This window comes from Protomyctophum parallelum (genome assembly GCF_964188405.1).
Source record: "Protomyctophum parallelum genome assembly, chromosome: 19".
NCBI lineage: Eukaryota > Metazoa > Chordata > Actinopteri > Myctophiformes > Myctophidae > Protomyctophum > Protomyctophum parallelum.
In genome coordinates this window covers 20100879-20120878 of record NC_139717.1, presented here as the reverse complement: position 1 = coordinate 20120878, position 20000 = coordinate 20100879, and the positions used below count along the sequence as shown (strand labels likewise).

Below are 20000 nucleotides of genomic sequence, written 5' to 3'. Positions count from 1 at the left end.
CTGAGTGTTGACTATAGTGGTTTGACTGTTGATCGGCGTGGGCTCGGAAAAACACAAACACAACATTTGTTTTTCACAGAAACAAAACTACTTCATCACACTTTGAGAGAGACTTCAGAAAGAAAAGGGGGGAGGGAAAAAGGTTGGACTATTTTTTATTTCTGCTTGGGTATTATCCACAGGACGACTACTTTCTGTTTAGTCTTTTCTGTGACCACTTGTTTGAGTCTTTAAGAATATCTCGGGCAGGCTATTTCTTTGTTGCAATTCTGCATTGAAAAGTGTTTAACTTTTTTTCTTCGTTAATTGTTTGTGAATACGACCAAATACTCGAGGAAACTTTGCAGCGATAAAAAAAGATAGATTAATTGTCTTTTTTTTAAGGACTTTTCAGTTGAATTACAGTAACCTATTCTTGCAGTTTGGAAGAGAGAGAGAGAGAGAGAGAGAGAGAGAGAGAGAGAGAGAGGGGAGGGGGGGCAGATGCAGATTTGACAGTAGTGAGAGACATCGTTGACTTCCATTCAGTGTCAGTGTAGTGTTTTTTTTATTAGTTTGTGACCCACAAACGACGAGCAACCACCATCACCCTGGAGGAGAGAACGTACGGACTGGTCATGAGCCAACACGCAACAAAGGCCGGCGGGGGGGACAAAGTGGCGGTCGGGAGCCCAGTGGCGGGCGGAGGAGTGGTGGTCCAGGTCCGAGAGAAGAAGGGACCGCTGAGAGCCGCCATACCCACAATGCCTTTCCCTCTGGCGGTCATCTGCCTGTTCCTCAACACCTTCATACCTGGACTAGGTGCGTTGAGCCTTTTGTTTTGTTCTGTTTTGTTCGTTTGTTTGTTTAGTTCTACTCTACTTTAGGCCAGTGGTGGCCGAACGGTTTGCGGAGCGGTCTTGATATTGGAAGGTCGCTAGTTCGTATCTCCGGACCGGCACGTTAAAATTACCACAGATGAAGTGCCCTTGGACAAGGCATTGAACCTCTACCATGAATTGTTCTATGAGCAGGGCCTGGCTGTAAACAAGTTATTGAGCTTAGTCCAGTTACGCTGGGTAAACATAGTATCTTTCCTTACTCTTTGATTTAACCCAATCCTAGCCATGCACGAGATATCTCGAGGAAAGCTATTATTACCACCAGAATGGGATAAAGTGCTGTACCATGTTTGGGAGCTTATAAAACATGAAGAAAATGAATCCACGGCGTGTTGGTACATAGCCTAGAGTGCATGAGGCTAGACTACAGATATGGAGGGCTATCACTTCCGGGTCAGACATGGAGGGCTATCACTTCCGGGTCGGGTGGACTCTTCTTAGCTTATGTCGTGCAAGTGACTGGCACTAGGTCCATTTTGTCCGGCAGAAACCCTCTTATCTCTATATTCAAACCTTTTATGTTTTTTTCCCCACAAATTAACGCCGGTACTCGATCATACTACAGTATGCACATAACAGTCTCGCTCTCTCTCCAGGTCCATGACCATGACCATGACACGGAGAGCAAAATACGGCATGTCTAGTAGTCTATCCTTTGACAAAACATTATAATGTGTTATCATAGCCCTGAAACAATATACGGCCGTCATGTTTCGTCATGTTTCACCGTCGTAGAGGATGTCACAATAGGCGAGGAAATGCATGATTCTCTCCATCCATGTGGCGCACGAGAATATACTTTCCCATGGCTATGCACACGCCACGCGTTATCCACAGTTTCTCTGTAGGTCCGCGATTAACCTATTATTCAAGCTTCGCCCTCCGCACCAATACAAATAGGCTACAAACATCTGGTGGCCACCGTGGACTGGACTATAGTAGGCTGATATTATTTATTTATTTATTGGATTCAGCATGCAGAGCCTTTGCTTGCTGGCGATGTGGTGCAGTTGATGCAAGAATGCTACGTTTAACACAGGGATATAAAAACATCCGGATAGATATCCGTATACTTTCCTGGCGCAAGCTGCATTTCTCACCTATGTTATAGTAAAAATGATATGCGCTAATGAGCGCCGGTGACGTCATCGTTTCTCTAAAGCTCCGTTTCGCATGACTACACAGATCCACTGATCCGGATAATTTGGAAAATCTTATTTATCCGTTTTCCAATAACCTCCCTTTGAGTGGCCGAAAACGCCGCTTGCGTGTGGCTGAAAGGCCCAAACGCACAAAAGAAATTGAGTTTTGCAAAAGACCCATATAGGTTTATAGCCCAGGCCTGAGACAGTTGCATGTATTTTCTTAATTGGTAGCCACGCCATTTTATGTCAGTCTTGTTTTTCACAATTATGTTGTGTTTTTATGTTTATTAATACCTGTTCTTGTTGTCATGACTACTGTAACTGCCATGGCGACTGAATGTCCCTTGTGGGATTATATATATATTATATATATACACAAAACTAGTAGGTCCACATCCACAAACTCAGAACGCTTTGCAAATCGTTGCATTTCGAGCTTGTCGATCTACAGCTCTCGCTCTTTTCTTTTGCAAGATAAAGCCTGGCCTATTTTCACTCGGGTTGGCTTTGAGGATCTATTCATGATTGGCTGCCCCGAGTCTGAACCCATACTCTGAAACGCCACCTAAGCCAATGGGAGTGCCTCCTAAAGGTGCGTTCAGACTTGGATGGTTAGAGCAGTACGATTACTTACAAAGTCAATGCAAAGACGAGAATTGCGCGAACGGGCGCGGGGCGACCTTCCGCGGTACAAGCGGGACGACCCGAGGCAAACTATTCAGGTCTGAACGCAGCTTAAGTCCTGAAAGGCTGCAACGTGGAAGTGTTGTCACATAGGAACACGTTAAAAAAATTATAACAAAAAACTATTGGGAAAAGAGAAAAAAAACGGGGGGTCAGATGCACAATGGAGAGCGCTTGTTACACCTGGCAGTTATATGATACACATGTCATTCTTAATTGTTTTTATTTATTTGAATCCTGAAAAGTAATAGAGGTTTCCACCCGACAAAGACGATACGTTAAAAATAAAACCTTGATTCCAGAGACACATGATCATTCCAGGTTTAATGTTGTGCTCGCTCACTCGCTCTCACACACTCTGAGTCTAATATGTGGCTTCCTGTGTGTCTGTACGTGCACGTGTGCCGTGCGTGTGCGCATAAATTCAGGCCACTTGGGAATTTCCTGTCTATACTATTACACTATTGCACACACGTGCACACACACACGTGCACACACACACGCACGCACGCACGCACGCACGCACGCACGCACACACACACACACACACACACACACACACACACACACAGAGAAACGCAGAAAATGATTAATTGACTACAGTTGAAGTGTTACATTATAATCCCAGTAGACTCTCTAATTGCCCCACTGGTCAGATGTCTGCTGTCATTCGGGAACTCTCTCCGTCTGCCTCTTTAACGCTCATCTTGTTCCATATGGTTGTGACGCACGCACGCACGCGCGCACACACACAGCTCTGTTAGCCGGATACTATAAGCATGTGGACAGATTTGCATAAATCCTGGTGGAAATTGGATCGTCCTTAATTGGCAAGTGATTAAGTGGTTCACGTGTCATGCTGACTGGTCCAACGGCGGGGCGTCACAAGAATGCACAGAGGCGAGGAAGAAAGAGGGAGAGAGGGAGATGTATGACAAAATGAGGAAGAGAGACACTGTAGATTCTTCCAGATCTTCTATACAATCAATCGGAACCATTAATTACTCAGAGAGAAAATTATTCCATTAGTGTCTGCTGGTCTCTGTTTCCTCAATCTTTGGTCCGTGTGTGTGTGTGTGTGTGTGTGTACGTGTGTGTGTGCTCCGGTTCAGGGGAACACTTTTTCATTCATTCATTAACATTTTCCGTTTCCTTCATGCTCACTCTTTCAGTTAATTGAGCAGCTGCCTTCAATCCAGTACTGATTGGCCTCACACACACACACACACACACACACACACACACACACACGCGCGTGCACGCGAACGCACAGGTCTCAGCACTGTCACCGTGATCACACGCTAATATCTTCTGCGCATATAAATGATATTAATCTCTCGCATGAATTTCCCTATAGTGTCAAATCATCAGCTGCACAAGGGGTTTCCTCGTGCTAAATGCAGTCCCAGCTTTGACAAGTAGGGGCCGAGCGCTGCTTCAACGTTACCCGGCCCATTCTGGCTTGGAGGTGCGGATTGTTTGACGTGGAAAAAAAAAAGTTTGTCCTGAAAGAACATATATTCAATGATTTGTGCCGCATTTTTACGATTCTTCAAAAATAGCAGACCTACAAGTTCATAGCTATGAGCTTTTAGATCTGCTATTTTTCAATAGCTAAATATAACATAATGCTTAGTTAAAACACCAAAAGGGGTTCCCGCCCAGAATGGCTATATGATCAAATCGTTGGTTAGCCATCCGTCAGTCTGTTATAGAGCGGAGCGGTCATTATCCAGAAATAACACCCTGATTGACCAATCATAATCAAGCCTTCAACCAAGCCGTGTGATAACAGTGTGTATTGTGTATGTGGACAAATCAATGTGTGCATTCGATGTGACAAGGTTAGGGTATATGCACTGTGACAAACAGTGGCACACAGGGTGCAAATGTATGCATGCCACAAACATGCCCTATGTCGAGCGTGTGTGTGTGTGTGTGTGTGTGTGTGTGTGTGTGTGTGTGAGGGTGTGTGTGTGTGTGTGTGTGTGTGTGTGTGTGTGTGTGTGTGTGTGAGAGAGAGCGAAAGAGTACACATTCCTGTACAGAATGATGATCTCCTTTGTGTGCGTGTGTGTGTGCGTGCATGCATGTGTCTGTGCATGTGCGTGTTTGTGCGTGTCTTTTTGTGTTTAAGAGAGAGAGAATTGTGCCTGAATGCCCTTTTATTGTGTTGCTACAGCTAGTTGCCTTGACAACGCTTACTGAAAGCAGCTTGATGTGTGTGTGTGTGTGTGTGTGTGTGTGTGTGTGTGTGTGTGTGTGTGTGTGTGTGTGTGTGTGTGTGTGTGTGTGTGTGAGAGAGAGAAGATCGGAGGCCAATTTGACACAACATGCCATGCTGCACAACCTTAAGCTAAACCACTTCAATTGAAAAATCTATGATTGAATTGATTCACGCTCACCTGTGGGGCATCTGCCGGCAACATGCACGCACACGCACATGCACGCGCACGTGCACACACACACACACACACACACACACACACACACACACACACACACACACACACACACACACACATAGGGTCGTCATAGGGCACACTTAATGAAATTGCGTTGAGTCTCCCTGTCTCCCCAGCTCTTTATAGTAAACAGAAAATGCAATTTCAGGTCACGACATTTTTATACAATCAGGAGAGAGAACTCATGCAGCATAAAACAAGTGACATTGGAAGTGATATATACGGCGCAAAGAAGTGATCAGACATAATTGAAATTGGAACACTATGTTGAAGGTGAGTCGACACTCTCTCCTGTTGTTGCCAACAAATAACCTACTTGAAAACGTATTTTGTGTTTACTTTAAGAGCTGCAGAGTGTGTGTGTTTGTGTGTGTGTGTGTGTGTGTGTGTGTGTGTGTGTGTGTGTGTGTGTGTGTGTGTGTGTGTGTGTGTGTGTGTGTGTGTGTGTGTGTGTGTGTGTGTGTGTGTGTGTGTGTGCTCGCTGTGTGTGTGCGTGCGTGCGTTTGTTTTGGTAAATTTTGGCGGCTGGCCAGTGCAAGTATAGGTTTACTCACTCACAGCTATAATTAACAAGATGCTCTCTCTCTCTCTCTCTCTCTCTCTCTCTCTCTCTCTCTCTCTCTCTCTCTCTCTCTCTCTCTCTCTCTCACACACACACCACCTGTAAGCGCTGATGGAGAGTTCTCCATGTGATTATAGTAATTAGTCTGGGTAATATGCTCACACACGTACACACATGCACACACACGCACACACACACACATACGCACGCACGCACGCACACACACAGATGCACGCACGCACGTCATCTTACACCTTTACTTATTCAGGGAGGTCAATTTAGAGCAAGCTCTCCTTTCCAATGAATGATGCCCTGATTAAAGTAAACACTTGTAGATGTTTTGTAATGATAATAATCCAAATCTACAATGTAATTAGTACCTCAAATTTTCAATGAATTGCTGTTGAGTATATAAAAGCACAAAGTATTGATCAATATTCTAATGCAGTAAAGGGAAATCCTCAAAAGTGCCTAAATAGGCCTATTACTTACTCAATGTATGTATAGTTACTTAGTTTACACCACTGGAATTAATACTAATATAGAGTTTAGCAGCATGGCGGTCTATGCAGTGTATAATGGTTCATTTCAATCTGACAGTGGGGAAAAAAAGAAGAGAACATACGGTAATATAATACAACATGACGACACAAAGACGTAATATGAAATCCTATTAATATTATTGGCAGTACATGAGCTGCTTGTGGGCGGCGCCAGCTGTCTGCTCTCTGCCAACAGACGTGGCTCGGACGTGTGTGTGTGTGTGTGTGTGTGTGTGTGTGCACGCACGCAACTTGCTGATATTGTGATAATGATACCTATAGGCTAATTGTGCTTTGGTTTTTATTTTTAAGCGCATATTACTTACTTTTAGGCTATGTAAAATATATATTTTTTGTTCTGTATGTAATTTTGTTTTTGCATTGCCTTGCTTTGTCACAAACTGTATTGTCATGAACTATAATCTATGTACTGTGTACTTTTATTATGTAGTGATGCCCTAGTGTTTCCTGTTCTGCCTAGTTGTGTTTGCCTGTCTTGTCTCACCTCCCTGTGATTACTAGTTTTCTCCACCTGTGTCCTGTTAGTCTCCCAGCCAATCCTTGTGTTGATTGTTAGTCCTGTTCACCTGTGTCTTGTGATCCCTGTGTCTACTTAAACCCTCTGTTCCCTATGTTCCCTGCTTGAGTATAGATAGATGTTGTTATGGTGTTCTGTAAGTAGTGTTTCCAGTCATAAGTGCATTCTATGTTATCCTGAGTTTTGGGTGAATAAATCCCTCTGCATTTGACCTCCTGCCTTTGACCAGTCTGTTCTGCATTTTTGGTCCTACTTCTGAGTCGCATCGTAACAGCTTTGCCTTACCTTGCTGACTTGCCTTGCCTGGCCTGGCCTGGCCTTGCCTGACCTTGCCTCGCAAGGCAAGGCAAGACTTGACTTGATTTGCTTATGACAGATAGATCAAGACATAAGCGGAAAGAAACTGGCGGAGATGAAAAACAGAAGCCGAGCCAGAGATAAACTAACTGTAGTTATGATATGACATGTGTCACGCTCTCTGCAGGAGTCTATATACAGTGTGTCCCGTTCGTTACTACCGGCCTGCTACCTAGAGGTTTTGAAAGGTACTTTACATGTGAAAGGTACCTCTGGAAGCCACACCTCTGATGGGTGGTTTAGTCTTGGGTTTAGTCTTAAGGGGTGTGTTTTTTTCACCCACTGTGTAATATAATAAACAGACAGTAGGTGGCAGTAGGACAGTAGGACAGAGGCCAGAGCAAGTAATAAAAAACCCATACAGCAATACTCTTTTAATATATATATATATATATATATATATATATATATATATATATATATATATATATATATAGTGTATTAATAGTGATTTGTTCATCAAAGCATGGTACTGTCTTATGTATTTTTTCTCTCAAGGAAATTGTGAGCAAATTCAAGTCTAGTAATTAATCAGTCCTCATTTTGTTTTATTGATGCGTCCCGTGCCTTTGTGAGATTTGTCACACACGTTACCGCAGTGAGATTTGTTCGATTTGTCGATTTGAGATTTGAGATTTGTTCGATTTGAGATTTGTTCGATTTGAGATTTTGTTCGATTTGAGATTTGTTCGATTTGAATTTGTGAGATTTTCCGTATTTCCGTATTTCCGTTTTCCGTTTTTCCGTTTTCTCGTTTTCATCAGGCTATCTCCGTTTTCCATTTTCGTCGCGCAATCTCCGTTTTCCGTTTTTCGTCGCGCTATCTCCGTTTTCCGTTTTCCGTTTTCGTCGCGCTATCTCCGTTTTCCGTTTTCGTCGCGCTATCTCCGTTTTCTGTTTTCGTCGCGCTATCTCCGTTTTCCGTTTTTCCGTTTTCTCGAGTGCGCTTGTTTTTCCGTTTTTCCGTTTTCCGTTTTCCCGTTTTTCCGTTTTCTCGAGGGCGTGAGTTTTTCGTCGCGCTATCTCCGTTTTCCGTTTTTCCTTTTTCCCGAGGGCGCAAGTTTTTCGTTGCGCTATCTCCGTTTTCCCGTTTTCTGTTTTTCCGTTTTCTGTTTTTACGTTTTTACGTTTTTACGTTTTTCTGTTTTACGGTTTTCCGTTTTCCATTTTTCTCTTTTTTGCATTATTTCTCATCGCATTTCTCATCGCATTTCTCATCGCATTATTTCTCATCGCTTTTTTCCCGTCATCGCTTTTTTCCCGTCATCGCTTTTTTTCCCGTCATTGCTTTTTTCCCCGTCATCGCTTTTTTCCGTCATCGCTTTTTTTCCCGTCATCGCTTTTTTCCCGTCATCGCTTTTTTCCCGTCATCGCTTTTTTGCGTCATCGCCTTTTCCCCGTCATCGCTTTTTTCCCGTCATCGCTTTTTTCCGTCATCGCTTTTTTCCCGTCATCGCTTTTTTCCGTCATTGCTTTTTCCCCGTCATCGCTTTTTTCCGTCATCGCTTTTTTCCGTCATCACTTTTTTCCCGTCATCGCTTTTTTTCCCGTCATCGCTTTTTCCCGTCATCGCTTTTTTTCCCGTCATCGCTTTTTTCCGTCATCGCTTTTTTTCCCGTCATCGCTTTTTTCCCGTCATCGCTTTTTCCCGTCATCGCTTTTTTCCGTCATCGCTTTTTTTCCCGTCATCGCTTTTTTCCCGTCATCGCTTTTTTCCGTCATCGCTTTTTCCCCGTCATCGCTTTTTTCCGTCATCGCTTTTTCCCCGTCATCGCTTTTTTTCCCGTCATCGCTTTTTCCCGTCATCGCTTTTTCCCCGTCATCGCTTTTTTCCGTCATCACTTTTTTCCCGTCATTGCTTTTTTTCCCGTCATCGCTTTTTTCCGTCATCGCTTTTTTTCCCGTCATCGCTTTTTTTCCCGTCATCGCTTTTTTCCGTCATCGCTTTTTTTCCCGTCATCGCTTTTTTCCCGTCATCGCTTTTTTCCGTCATCGCTTTTTTCCGTCATCGCTTTTTTTCCCGTCATCGCTTTTTTCCCGTCATCGCTTTTTCCCCGTCATCGCTTTTTTCCGTCATCGCTTTTTTTCCCGTCATCAGTTCAATGTTGAAAATGAGTGGTATTCCCCTTTAAAGAAAACTCCATCGTACAGCAAATGGAAATGACCATCTCCAAGCCACGAGGCAACACGTTGTGAGCTTGGAGATCTGCTAGTGTCGAGTGCAATGAAGTAGCCTATAGATAAGGCTGAGTAGGCTACACCGTAGATAGAATGGAAAATGAATACAAATCTGGACAGGGCACTCAGAGAGAATAAATGAAATGAGAGATCTGGACCACAATGGGTCAAAAGTCAGATTGCTCTGTTCCTGCGGAAATAATAATGTGAAAGTGCCACGATTAAATAATCAGATCACACACACACACACACACACACACACACACACACACACACACACACACACACACACACACACACACAGTTTGCCATTCTCCAATTATCCGGGTATTCAGTTTTATTTGACTGATTAATAGGAAGACAACAGTGTACTGTTTGTTTCCCTTCTCCTGGTGAGAGTCCTGAGTATATTTTTCAAAAACGTGACGCGCTGTGAGCTTGTATAATGTGATCGGCTATTTTTGAGAACCACCGTTTTTAAACCATGCACTGTTCTGCAATCCCATGAGAGCTTTCTGGAAAAACAGACTATAAAGTCTCAAATGACACAGATGCCATGGGTAAACCTCCCTCTCTCCCTCTCCCCCTCCCTCTCCCTCTCCCTCTGTCTGTCTGTCCGTGAGTCCGTCCGTCTGTCCGTCCGTCTCTCTCTCTCTCTCTCTCTCTCTCTCTCTCTCTCTCTCTCTCTCTCTCTCTCTCTTTCTATGTATTTGATGTTACCATGTGTTCTTGCTTACTGTAAATTGCTCTGGATTAAGAGTGTCTGCTAAATGCCTGAATCCCCCCCCCCCCCCCCTCCCCGTACAGGGACGTTCCTCTCTGCCTTCACGGTGCTGTGTGGAGCGCCCAGTGAGCTGGCGTCGCAGCGCGGCCGCTGCTGCGTGTTCTGGCTGAACGTGGCGGCCGCCCTCATCCAGATCCTGACCGCCGTCATCATGGTGGGCTGGATCATGAGCATCTTCTGGGGCATGGACATGGTCATCCTGGCCAGTGAGTCTTTCCTTATATATAAGCCTATTACTCTTTAAACCCCAAAAAAGGGATGTATAGTTAAATGGGTGTTTTGCTTCCTTGTCATTTTAGCCTACTGTACAAGTAGTCCGGCAGCTATAGGGGTGTATGTGGAAGTGGGAAATTTGGTAGGCCTATAGTCTTTTTTTATTGGCCTAAAATACTGTCTATATCCTACATATACATTCATGAATCCACTTGCTGACCGGTTGTCACTATTGAGCTTTTTATTTATTTATTGGGGTTTATATGTGACCATATATTGACATACTATAAGGCAAAAAATGTCATTATGCTTTAAGTAGCATGTGATGTGTCAAACTAGAGGGTTTTCATGATTCTGAATCCATTCCAAGCATTCGTTTTGCACAAAAAAACACGGCCATAGCCACTTGCCTCTTGGAATATACCATTTGTTGAGGCAATACATGTTGTGGGCAACATAATAATACCTTGTGAAAACGATAATTTAGTTAAAATTTGCATTTGTAGCTATTTTACTGTAATTTAATAACAGAATAATCAACACAGATATTTCTTTCTTTCTTTCTTTCTTTCTTTCTTTCTTTCCTTCCTTCCTTCCTTCCTTCCTTCCTTCCTTCCTTCCTTCCTTCCTTCCTTCCTTCCTTCCTTCCTTCCTTCCTTCCTTCCTTCCTTCTTTCTTTCTTTCTTTCTTTCTTTCTTTCTTTCTTTCTTTCTTTCTTTCTTTCTTTCTTTCTTTCTTTCTTTCTTTCTATTGGCTGACTGTCTGAATACTTTACTAGCTAGATTATTAACAGTAGGCTATACTGTACATGTAGTACAGTCAAAGGTTATGCTAAAATGGATAACACAAAAAGCCCTGGGTTTCCATTGTGGTCCATTGTAGCCCACTCAATTCAACAGTAAGAAATGTAATTTAATTTTATTTTATTTCCATTTGACAGCGACAAAATGTGGGGTGTGAATGTCTTCACCAGACTGAAAAATAAATAAAATATACTTTACACAGTTTACACAGCCTTTTCTAGGCTTAGTTAGGAACAAGCACAGGGCTTAACAGACATGCACGCTACTTGGCAACATGTTTGAAGTATCACTGCACATTGTAGCCAAGACGAAACGTGTTGCCAAGTAGTCTGTGCATGCATGCTTGTTATAAGCTTTTAGTGTGTTCGACGGATACCGGAGAACTCGCCAGTTTACCGACTCGCCGCGGTTTAGTGCATTTTAGTTTTACTTCACCTTCATTTAAATTGCGTTGAACTGAGAGGGAGAGAGAGGATAGTTGTTTAGAGTTAACACTATAGATGAAGTATAGGAATGCTAAAAGTTTAAACACCAAAGTACCGAAACAATGTAAGTCATTAGAAAATAATATCCTGAAATGGTAGGCCTACTATTTGGTATTCACATACTCAACTTTGTATCATTGAATAGCTGACCATTGGAGCCAGCCAGGTATGGACCAGGGGCCTCCCCCTGAGAGCGCCCCCGCCCAGGCATGGACCACCGACCGTCTCTCCGGGGGACCTCCGCTGGTGACCCGCGCACCGTGGGTCCCTCTAACCCCCCACTGAGCAATTTTCGGCTTTTAGACGTCTAAATGACCGTCTAAAAATGGGGTCAAAATAGTCTAAAAATTTATAGTTTTTTAGCAGTCTAGGCTTAGATTAGACGTTGAAACAACGTTGTTTCAACGTCTATATATAGACAGTCTACATTATGACCTTGATTAGCCAGGCTAATCAAGGTCTAAATGTAGACCGACAATATATATATATATATAATATATATACACACACAACTGCTAAAAAACTAAAAAAATTAGACAATTCTTACCCCCGTTAGTTATTCGTTAGTTTATTCGTTTTTTTCATCAGTTATAGACTTGAAGCCTGGGCTTATTACGTATACCCTTTTGTCCGTTAACTTAAAATAATAAAAATAAAAATATATATGTATACCCCTTATACAGGTTTTCAAACAAAACAGTTTGTGTGTCTTATTTCAACTGAACAATTGTATAAGTAAAATAATAAAATAAAAGTGCTTACATGCTCCCTTTTTCTTTTTTTTAGCAAAACAATAAATATGCTATTAGACTACAAAAATGCTCATTGGGCCACTAACCTTAATTTATTGTTCATATGAGAAAATGTAGCGGTGGGAAGTCTGATAAATCCGGCAATACAGGTAGACTATACTGAAAAGTTCGTAAGACACGGACAATAATGGCGAAACGTGTAGCAGATATACTTCTGCCCTTTGGAATATAATAAGTCAGAGACGAGACGAGTAGTTGAGCATCAACTGTGCCCTATGTCTCAGAAAGCGCAGTGTTTTCCTCGAGCTATGAGGGAATTTATAGGTATATACAAAAGATAAAACACCACAGGCACATTCCAACTCTTTCACACACGCGCAGTCGCGCACGCACGCACGCACGCACGCACGCACACACACACACACACACACACACACACACACAATTTGTACGTGGGAGTAAATGTATTCCCCAGGGTCTTGTGTTCATTGTGCTCCACTCCTCTCTTAGTATAGCCTCAAAGCCATGAGTATTTGCATATTATCATATATTATTAAAATCTATATTCCTCTGTTTGCACAGAGGGTGAATTAGTATGCAGATCCACATATTATCACTGAAACAACCAATAGTTTAAAGCCAGGAAAGCATCTGTGTCACAATCATTTTAAACACGCTGTATTTTATACTTTGGCTATTCTTCACTTCATCCAATCACACACTCATTCCATCTTCATACCGGCTATTTAAACTTCAAGTTTGCACTGCTCAATCTGCTTGCTTACTTCTACTTGCTGCTGCACACTGATACTGCTGCGCTGCTGTCTGCTTAAACTTATGCTGCTCACCCTCCTCCACCCCAGCTACTGTCGTTTTGGATCTGCTGTTTAGGTAGGGGGCATTCGGAGTCCCTATGGTTGGGACTGATGCGCTTGATCTGAGTACCTAAAAAGCAGATCCAATGAACCGCCAAACTATAATAAATATATTGCTCATGTTATATTCAATAAATATACATATTCCATCTATTCGTGGGTTGCCCTGAATTGCTTTCATACTATGTTGAGTATGTTTTGCACTCCGTCCATGATGTGCGTCCGTCCTTCCGTCCGTCCGTCCGTCGGTCATTTACCAGCAATCTCCGGCACCGTTAATCTGACAGAATAATTATTTGTCCCATCAATTCCTTTTTATATAAGTCGGTCTCACATAATGGCTACCCTCATCCTACAAACGTGGGAAAATTCTCGTTCCACCACTCTGCCTCCAAAATGATATTTAATCTCTATAGTCATGTGTTCAAGACGGATCTGTCCGATATTTCATAGTACATCCTAATTGGCTAACATTGGCGTTCAAAGTTTGCAGGATTGGCCCGTTTTGAACAAAAAGCCTCAAATCATGAACGCAGCGTGCAATTTACGTGAAATCTTTCACAGACTTTCCTACTGGGCTGAGGAATATATCCTACCCTTTTCACCTTGGCCTGTTATAGCGCCACCAACAGGTGGATTTTTGCAAAACACATTTTTGGAACAAAATGCCTCAAATCATCCAATTGGTCTATTATAGCGCCACCAGGAGGCCACAACCTGACCTGGCCTGGCGGAGACCTGTGCCACGAGGGGCACTTTATCTAGTTTTACTGTCCAATGACATGGGCCAAGTTATTGTGGAACATCTGGCTCCATTAGCACAAGACATCCAATGTACTCCATTGCTGGTGTGAAATGGCACGATCCACAAAATGACCACCCCAAAAATTGGAAATACTGTAGGCCATACAATAGGGCGGTGGTTAAAGCTTAAACAACCTAATGTAACACATGTGTGGGGCGAAGCGGGACTTCTTCCGATTCAAAATGCAGCTAATCAAAAAGTCACAAAGATTAATATATTCTTCTCTTTATTTCATCACTATATTCCTGTATCGCATCTCTGTACTGTACTGTACTGTACTGTACTGTACTGTACTGTACTGTACTGTACTGTACTGTACTGTACTGTACTGTACTGTACTGTACTGTACTGTACTGTACTGTACTGTACTGTACTCTCTCATCATTATGGTGTGTATGGGCTGATTATACTGTATTTCATCATTGTATTCTCTGTCTCTCCCACACTCCCACTCCTCGTTCCCGGCCTAATAATGCTATTGTATTTGATCACAGTATTCTCTTTTTCCTATAACTCCTGCTCTCTCTCTCTCTCTCTCTCTCTCTCTCTCTCTCTCTCCCTCCCTCTCCCATTCTCTCTCACTCTCTTCCTCTCTCTCGCTCACTGCGTCTCTCTTCGTCTGTCTTTCTTCTCCGTCCTCCCCCATGTCACCGGCTGTCTAATAAGACACAGTTGCCGGTGGAAGTGAAGTCTGTGTGCATTTGATCACGATGTGTGCTCACATCCATCAAAGAGGAGTTGGCTCCACCGCCTGACACTTGAGCAAACGTTTTTTCTGTTTCCCTGAGAGGAAAGAAAAGAAAATCAAACATTTGTATCCTACGGTTTTTGTGACCCATTTTACACGCGGCAATTGCCTAATAAGAAGCTGTAATCCTGGGCGCTGTATACTGTACTCTCCCTCTGCCGACCACGGGAGAGCCCCGAACTGAGCTCATTGCTTCCTTCAATGCCTGAGGACTGAGCAGGCGGCTTTCTTTTCACCTGACAGGGGCGGGGGGGGGGGGAGTTTTCCCGACAGGACGTAGCGAGTGTAAGGAACACGTTATTCCAACCAGTTCCTTTCGCCTCCATCAGGCGCACTGGCTGGCCAGGGGGAGGTAGTTTAGAGACCAGGATTACTGCATGTTTTTTTTGTGAGGGTACCTCACAAAGTGCAGGAAAAAGCTATATATATATATATATATATATATATATATATATATATATATATAATGACAGAGATTTTCCGGTTTTAATGTTGATGTTTAATGTTAACACCCACCTTGAGGGCCTGGGCCTATTTAATCCATTAATAAAATGTGCCCATCGTCAACAAGCGCCTCAACAAGTGCCATCAGTTTTCATAGAACAAATTTGACGGAGATTAACAATCTCCGTCTCGGGCACATGAATTTGACGGTGATTTACGTCATGGGCCCCGATGGTGTTAATCTGACAGAATAATTTTTTGTCCCATCAATTCATTTTTCTATAAGTCGGTCTCACGTGACATAATGGCTACCCTCATCCTACAAACGTGGGAAAATTCTCGTTCCACCACTCTGCCTCCAAAATGTGGAATGCGTGCAACTCTGATTTCAGAGAAAATCGGCCTGGAAAATCACCCGTCAGGAGGAGACCACAGTGTGTTTTCCCATAGAAAGGAGGTGTAATTCACTGCGGCCGTTTTTCCTTTTCCTCCTTTATACACATACTGTATAGCGTTTGTATTCGTTGATGCCATGTTGTTGATGAATTGAATACACAGACCGGTATAGGACCACATTGGGAGAACGTCCCCATCCCAGGGCTTTTTTGTGTTGTCTTTTTAGCCTTTATTATGTACCATGTGCTGGGGACTGTATACCATGTGCTGGGGTTTTCTGGCTCAAACAAGTGCTCTGAATTTCCTGCTGACTGTGATGTCACAGCCTGCAAATCCCATATATGACATAGGAATATGCCAGCAGATGTCACTGTTTTCACTGTTTTGCCTGTTGTCGTTGCAGCTCAAAAGCTCACAGACCCCGAAAACAAATCCCAGACCACAGGAAATCCATCGAACGTTCAAAGTTCAGGTTTTTTGGGGTATAATTGAGGTCATAAAACCTCAAAGAAAAACGAAAAATAAAAATAAGATGAAATTAAATGAATGTCATGAAACCTTTAATCTCGGAACTGTGTCTACCCCGTTGAATTTAGACGTCACCCCAGGCATATCGACCAGAAATCTCAGATCACCAGTTGGCTTAAATATAGGAAGTGCTGCGTTGCCATTTATGACTCATTCTAAGTGGCGTGGGCGAGCGACAAATTATCGCCCGCCCGCGCGCTCGTCGTTTCGCCTGACAGCGCGTAACGCCTGCGCGCTGACAGGTGAACAGATGCAGCTATAGCGCAGTATATAGCGGAGGACGAGGCATAGCGTGTGCAGCCCCAGGCACGTGCACACATAGACCTCAAAGGGAGCTTCAGCCCCATGCCCTTCAACCCAGTGTTGTTTTTGGCAGCAGATTTCTATTTTAGTTTTAGTCATCATAGTCTCTTGAATAGTTTTCACTTAGTTTTAGTCACGTTTTAGTCACCTGGAATGTATTAGTGTTAGTCTAGTTTTAGTTGACTAAATTTCATGCAATTTTAGTCGGCTAAATCTTAAAATGAATGGGGAATTATTTCCTGGTGACCTCGTCGTTCTGAAATGGGGTGGGACTGCGACACTCTGTGCTATTAAAGATTTTTCAAAAATATTTCAAGAATAGCAGTAACAGTAAATAGTCAGCATGAACTAATCTAACAAATGACACAGATCCGTTTTAATGGGTTAAAGCTGCATCGTGCAATCTTTTTTTTGTCGTGAATACATTTTTATTTTGTCCAATCTGTATATGTATTTCATCTCCCCGCTCTTCTAATGAGACATATCCTGTGCTGGACATAAATATTTACCGATAGTCTAATATACTGGCGCAGGAGAGGAAGGACACTATCTGGTGCTCTGTATTCTAATGCATTGTTCCCTCTCAAATACATAAATAAAGTAGTTGGGGAGGAAATTTAAAATAACTAAATAATATTAAAAAGATATATGGCATTCAAAACATGTTTTGATGAATGATGTTGAATTCAACACTCTCTTCTCTTCTCTTCTCTTCTCTTCTCTTCTCTTCTCTTCTCTTTTCTTCTCTTCTCTTCTCTTCTCTTCTCTGCTTATTTGCTTCATGAACCACAGTTTCTGACGGTAAGTGTTTAAAAAATCAATAATGCTCAATAAAAGCATCCGTCCATCGCACATTATTACTCTTAATGATGAATGAATTACTGTCACTTGTGAAAGAAATATTAAAACCGCTGTTTTTGACAATGTTTTGTGATTAAAACTAAATCTTAAAACTAAACTTCTAATCATCGCTATAGAAGGTTTGTTCAGCAACATGGTCTCCCCATCTCTCTTAGTAAATGCAATATTTTCAAGTGCGACACCAATTTCATCGAATCAGGGGAGAGAGGCCATTTCTCAGCTTAAATTATAGTGTTCCAATTCCAATTTAGGTTTTGTTTTATGTTTCCTCACTTCCAATTTCACTTACTTATTGTTGAATCCTGTAAATTATCTCTCTCCTGATTGGATGAAATTAGTATTCCGACCTTGACATGAAAAGGTTTGGGAACCGCTGGGTTACTGTATGAATTGTGTTTTGTTTCGTCCATGCATGTACGCTATTACGTATGTAATTTGTTTTGTATACAGTGTCTGGTATTAAAGTGCATCCCACACAGCCAGCTTTTTTCATCTTTAGGGGTGACTTTCCAGATGATTCACCAATGAGACTTTGTAGTGAAAATCCTTCCCACACACATAATACGATTCGCAAACAGCTGCCCTTTTGTATAACCTCTGAATCAACACAATCATACACAGCAGTGGTACTGGTTGTTATGATTTTATGACCTCGGCTGCCTGACTTTGGTTCCCAAAGTGGGGTCCGGGGACCCCCAGGGGTCCTTGAGGGAGTTCCAGGGGGTCCCCGGCTAAATGATAGTTTGGAACTATGGGTCTGTAACTCTGAGAGAGTACACTCTCAGAGTAAAATTAACATTGATTCTAAAATATAAATTGGGGTTTCAGAGATAGAAATGCCATTAAATGGTGGGGTCTGTAGACTAATGCATGTCAAACTGGGGGTCCTTGAAATTAAACGGGTTGAGAATCACTGCTAGAGCCGTAAAAATCTTCTCTTAATGGGGTCCCTGGCATGTCTTTTCAAATGGGGGTCCGCAGGCTCGTTAGTGTCAATTTGGGGGTCCTTGACATGAAAAAGTTTGGCAACCACTGCTCTAGAAATCTCCATCTAAACCTTGGGGTGGTGGGTGAGGATGCGTCGAGTCGCAGGCGCGGAGAACATGCCAACACAGCAAAGTATTTCACGTCTTCTGGAGTTTATTACACACCACAGAGACATATAGTATATACAGTAAGAACAGTGGATCAATGACAACCCTATTAGCAGTTTATGGAAACGATGATGAGAACAGAATGAGAATGGAACACGCATGCATCTAATCTCATATTGCGCATACAGTCCCCCCGGCACAGTATAGTGGACAATCATGTCATGGTTATCAATATGCTTATGCAGATAAATGTCTTGTCACTGAGTCAGGCAGCTGAAGCCATAAATCATAACACTGGTTACAGTGATTTTTGTGTTGTTTTAAATGAGTCTGCATGTGTTTTCTTAACCCATTTGACCTGTAGGACGATTCTACAAAAGTCTTCTACATTCTGACAGTTTTCTGAAAAACCTCTGTTACTATACAGTATCAGTGATTGGTAAAGAAGTAAAGATTTGAGTAAAAAATAAATCGCTTTGATAGGATATAAATATATTCAAAGACTTGCGACACATTTTAACTATTTATTTTCTCCAAAAATCGCTATGAGCTTACGGTAGATCTGCTACTTTTCAATAGCTAAAGTGTAACATAATGAAATGTCCGCTGCAGATGGTGCATGCGTATGGCTTCTCCCCCAGTGTGGATCAGGTGGTGTCCTGTCACACATATCTCTGAAAGCTGAATGATTCATGACACACACACACACACACACACACACACACACACACACACACACACACACACACCTGAAAGGGTGCATCTGAGTTGTCTATACGTGTAACGATTGTGACATTCATTTATGTTGGAAACCCCCTCGGAAACGAGATGGTAATACCTCTCTCTCTCTCTCTCTCTCCAGGCTGTAGAGACCACGGTATACCTCAGGAGGTTTGAGACAGGTTGATCTCGACCACGGATCGCATTCTCTCTCTCTCTCTCTCTCTCTCTCTCTCTCTCTCTCTCTCTCTCTCTCTCTCTCTCTCTCTCTCTCTCTCTCTTGACCTTTGACCTGACGAAAGAAAGAAAGAAAGAAAGAAAGAAAGAAGAGAAACTGACTGAATCGAGTGAGTTTGCAGTCCACTACTAGGGGTTATAATTATAAGACAGGAAACCCCACATGGAAAATGGAAGGAACAAGATGACCAAGACAACCTGTACAGAGATGAAGAAGTCCAAGAGCATGGACCACGTGGGTCTAAAAGTGTGGTCCAATGACCCTCATGGTTCCTTGAGGGGGTTCCAAATGGCCCCTTGCAGATTCAAGTATGGCCTATATAGTTTTTATGTAGCATTGTCTGTCCTCCATATAGCAGCATCTCGACATGCCCCAACACGCATGGACTTGCCTGTTACTTAGCAACAGTCATGGTGCAGTCAGAATCCAATGGAATACAGTGATAGATTTAGGGATTTTTTGATTTTAAGGACCGGTTTCGAACTGCTCTTTGTCATCTAGGGTCTTAAAGTGTTCACACAGAGGGGGCGCAACAAATAAACGATTGGGGAAAATTTGTCGAAATTCGAATCGGTCCAGTTGTGAGTATGAAAGATGTG

General features: G+C 42.6%; 1 protein-coding gene across 1 annotated transcript in view; it reads left to right on the top strand.

The window, feature by feature from the left end:
- Positions 1–535: 535 nt before the first annotated feature.
- Positions 536–20000, top strand: part of stum (stum, mechanosensory transduction mediator homolog) — a 20484-nt gene continuing 1019 nt past the window's right edge. The window contains exons 1-3 of the mRNA XM_083790102.1: positions 536–801; positions 10160–10342; positions 19306–20000. The exon at positions 19306–20000 is cut by the window's right edge and continues 1019 nt beyond it. Of these exons, the coding sequence (XP_083646228.1) occupies positions 618–801; positions 10160–10342; positions 19306–19340 (402 nt within the window). The 5' untranslated portion in view covers positions 536–617 and the 3' untranslated portion in view covers positions 19341–20000. The remainder of the gene's footprint in view (positions 802–10159; positions 10343–19305) is intronic.